The sequence below is a fragment of the Neopelma chrysocephalum genome, unplaced genomic scaffold, assembly GCF_003984885.1.
Source record: "Neopelma chrysocephalum unplaced genomic scaffold, ASM398488v2 Primary Assembly neopelma1_140365, whole genome shotgun sequence".
NCBI classification, from domain to species: domain Eukaryota; kingdom Metazoa; phylum Chordata; class Aves; order Passeriformes; family Pipridae; genus Neopelma; species Neopelma chrysocephalum.
In genome coordinates, this window is record NW_020932335.1 from 1 (window position 1) to 4354 (window position 4354).

Consider the following 4354-nt stretch of genomic DNA (forward strand, 5'->3'; position numbering starts at 1 on the left):
GATACGTGCGGGATACTGGGATACGTGCGGGATACTGGGATACGTGCAGGATACTGGGATACCTGTGGGATACTGGGATACCTGTGGGATACTGGGATACCTGTGGGATACTGGGATACGTGCAGGATACTGGGATCCATGTGGGATACTGGGATCCATGTGGGATACTGGGATCCATGTGGGATACTGGGATACCTGTGGGATACTGGGATACCTGTGGGATAAATTCAACTCTAACATTAATAATAATTTCAATTGCCCTGAAATTTCCTGCTGGCAGATTGTTTGAGCTCAACAAGCTGACCCCAAACCCCCCAGCCAGGAGGAGCTCTGGTCAATCCATGGCATGAACAGCTGCATTTTGGGTTCTGCTGAACTCCCTGAGCTCTGCCCAGGGCTGCTCAGCAAAACCAAAACTGAAATGGCCCAAAAGGGAACATTTTTGGAAAGTGTTTGAAAGTTTTTTTATCCCCCCAAAAGGGCCCCAACAAGCAACATTCTCATGCAGCAAAACCTCTTTCAAAAATAGGTTTCTACCTGAACTTATAAATATAAAATCACTGTAGTAATGGATTCTAATATACTCACTGGAGCAATATATATATTTATATGTATTAAAAATCTCTATATTATGTGATTTACAGCATGAAAAAACTACCAAAGGCAGTTCAGAACTTCAGAAGAAAGAACCTATAATAATAAGTGTATTAATAATAACATTCACAATAAGCATAATTACTAATAAGTGTGTCAATAATAACATTAATAATAAGTATGAGGTGCTTATTATTAATACTTATTCTGGGTCATATGGCTCCAAAACTCTGAAATTACACCAGGCAAGACTGAACTGGTTCTGGCTGCACTGAAACCCTGGGAAAAGCAAATCCCTGTCCCAGAGCTCCTGCTCAGCCCTGAGATGACTTAGATACATCTTTATATTAAAAATCCCAGGCTGGATTTATGTGCACTTTAAGGGGATAATAACCTACTCTTAGCTCAGATTAAACATTCCACAAGTTTAATACCCACAGAGTTATAAAAAGGACAATGTTTAAGGCTAAATTTTCCTTTGCCTCCTGACTGGTATCCAGCCCCAATTTTCTAAATTTAACAGCAATGCTATAATGGCACTTTCTTGTGAAGATAATTACTAATTATAATCCAATCACCATCTGAACTTCTCTTTGAATAAGCAAAAGGTTGGCTTTGATCTTTTGCCACAAAATAGGTTTTTCCACGTGAAATTGTCCATTATTTCTCGAGCTGTGATCATCAAACTGGTGTTTATTGCTCAGATGATTTCTTTAAGGCTTTTCAATTCAGAGTTTTCCAGGCACATATTTACACCTGGCAGGAGAATGGCAATAATGTGTTTTTCTCTCAAAGAAATACTGTCTTTAAAGGTGCCCCTGGATAAAATCCCTGTGTAAGCACAGCATCCCTGGGAACTGGTTCCCTTCCTGGGCAGGACAGCAAGGGCAGTGTGTGGGGATTTTTAAGCTACAGGAGAGGACAATGTAAGAGAAGTGGGGCTGGTGTGAAGAGAAACACCCACATTAAGGGGCCTGGGCAGGACCTTCAACAGCAGCTGAACCCAGGGACAGCCACCAACAAATCCACATTGTGGGGAACAGAACCACGGAATTGTTTGGGTTGGAAAAGCCCTCCCAGGACAGGGATCCACCCTGTGCCCAGTGCCCACCTTGTCACTGAGTGCCACGGCCAGGCCTTCCTGGGACACCTCCAGGGACTCCAAACCTCCCTGGGCAGCTGTGCCAGGGCTGAACAGCCCTTTCTGGGAAGAAATCATTCCCAGGTCCTTTTCCAGCCTTCCAGCCCCTCTGCCCCCAGCCTGGAGTGTTCCAGGGGGTTGTGGTGACCCAGGGGCAGGACCTGGCTCTTGGCCTGGTTGTCCCTCACACCACTGACCTCAGCCCATGGATCCAGATCCCTCTGCAGGCCCTTCCTGCCCTCCAGCAGACCCACATCCCACCCACCCTGGTGTCATCCACGCCCTGACTGAGGTGCCCTCCATCCCCACATCCAGATCATCAGTGAAGGTGTTAAACAGGGCTGGTCCCAGCTCTGATCCCTGTGTGACCCCCCTGGAGCCCATTCCCAGCTAGATGTGACTCCATCCCCTGGGCCACCAGCCGGGTTTAACCCGGTGAAGAACAAACAACAAACCCAAATATCCTGTTCCTATTTACACACTTTGGGGAAGCTGGGAAGCCCCAGGGTGGGTTCCTGGGCTAAAGGCTGTGCCTGGCAGCAGGGCTGGGCAGGGGGAGGCTGTGGCAGCCCCGAGTTACCCAGGAGGAGTGCTCCTTCATCTGGTGCTGGTTGCTGTGGGGGCCGCTGGCGTGGCCCCTCCAGAAGCAGCTCTGGCACAGCTGGTAGTTGTGGCACTGCTGGCACCGGTAGCGGAACCCCATCATGCTCTCACAGTGGCAGTAGGAGCACTCCACGGGGTGGAAGACTGCCAGGAAAGGGGGAAAAACAAAGGGAAAAAAAGCATCAGGTGGGATTCAGGGAAAACTCGAGTGTCCCGTTTCCCAAATCACCCCCCAGGGCCCTCAGCACTGGTTGTTCTGGGTGGGATTGTGAGGGGAATAAACCAAAGAGGAATGTGAGAGTGAGGGGAAGGAGACTAAAACTTCCCATGGGAAATGCATCCTGAAAGGGGAGGGAGAGGGAGCAGAACCAGAACCAGGGCCTCCCCATCCTCCTTCCCAGTCTCCCATCTCTCCCTGCCCTCTGGCAGTGGGATCCATTCCCTGTGTCCTGTCCCTCTGTCCCTTGTTCCCAGTCCCTCTCCAGCTCTCCTGGAGCCCCTTTAGGCTCTGGAAGGGGCTCCAAGGTCTCCCTGGATCCTTCTCTTCTCCAGGTGAGCACCCCCAGCTCTCCCAGCCTGGTTTCCATAAGTTCTCCCCCAGCTTTTCCAAACTGTCCCTTCCCTGGCTCCTGCAGAGATTCCCACTGATCAAAGGGGACAAAAGCACCACAGTGTGCTGAACCAAAGAGCCCAAACCCTGACAGGGTGATCTGGGAAAGCAATAACCCATTAAAAATAATAATGAAATTATTTTTGATAAAATAAACCCCGAGGCACAACCCCCACAGTGCCAGCACCCCATGGGCTGCCAAAGGCCCCACAACTGGGGGTAAAGAGGAGACTGGAGCAACCAGTATCAGGAATATTGGGATCAGGGGCAAGGCACCTGCCAGCAGGATGGAAACCAAAGGGGTGGGAGCTCTTTGGGGTGGCTGCAGGGCTTTTTGGGGTTTCACTTGCACACCCCACTTACCATTTTCAACGTGGGCGAGTCTGTGCATGAGAGGGAGCCACACAAGGCACTGGGGAGGAGGATCAGCCATCAACGTGTCCAAAAACATGTTTAGCATGATCTTCTTCTGCAGAGAAAAAGAGAAAGAGAACTTGGTTGCATAGGAAAATTCCAATTTCATACACCAAAAACTACTTCAGCCTTAAAATGTCTCCATGGCACAACTTGTGCCTCCCAGGAATATTTCACAGACTGTCTGAGAACCCTGGAATGCCAGACTGGTTTGGGTGGGAAGCTCAAAGGCCATCCAGTGCCACCCCCTGCCATGGGCAGGGACACCTTCCACCAGCCCAGGGTGCTCCAAATTATCCAGCCTGGCCTGGGACACTTCCAGGGATCCAGGGGCAGCCACAGCTTCTCTGGGAATTCCAGCCCAGCCCCTCCCCACCCTCCCAGCCAAGAATTCCTTCCTGATATCCAACATAAATCTGGAGCCTCAGCAGTTCTGAAATCAAAGGTTGTTTCCCACTGTGCCATTTCCCAAATGCACCAGCTGCTGATTAACTCACATTTAGTGACTACAGATTTTACATCTAAACGCTGCAAAAATATTTCTCCTGCAAAAACATCACCATGCCCAGAGCCTGAACATTTAATTTGGGGCTTAAGGTCGCCCAGGTTCGTGTTTACAGTTGAGTTAAATACTATTTATGTTATCTCAGACGAGAAACAAATCACTGGAACAACTAAATCACAGCTGAAATCGACTTCAAAAATAAACTGCCTGTGAAGAAGGTGTTTATTTGGTACAGACCCAGTTGAAAGGAATTGTGAAAAAGCTTTAAAAAGATCCACAGAAAATAGTAAAAATGCCACGTTTCATGTTTTGGAGCAGAAATGGCTCATCCCTGCTGCTCTGGGGGGGAACTGGGGCGTGACCTCAAGGAGGGGAATCAACTATGATGGTGGAAAATCCTTTAATTGCCTATTTTGGGCTGTCTTAAAACTGCTTGGGGTACCAGCAACCCCCTCCCCAAGCCATGGAGTTGATTTCCCAGGAATGC

The 4354-nt window shown here is 48.9% G+C and overlaps 1 protein-coding gene across 1 annotated transcript; it reads right to left on the bottom strand.

The window, feature by feature from the left end:
* Positions 1 to 1474: 1474 nt before the first annotated feature.
* LOC113962292 (dystrobrevin beta-like) lies at positions 1475 to 3419 on the bottom strand (the record flags this gene model as incomplete). The annotated part of the gene is made up of 3 exons (XM_027673065.1): positions 3312 to 3419; positions 2316 to 2482; positions 1475 to 1503 (listed from the first exon to the last, which is right to left on the bottom strand). Coding segments are annotated over exons 1-3 (293 nt in total), but the record flags the coding sequence as incomplete, so codon positions are not given.
* Positions 3420 to 4354: the final 935 nt, after the last annotated feature.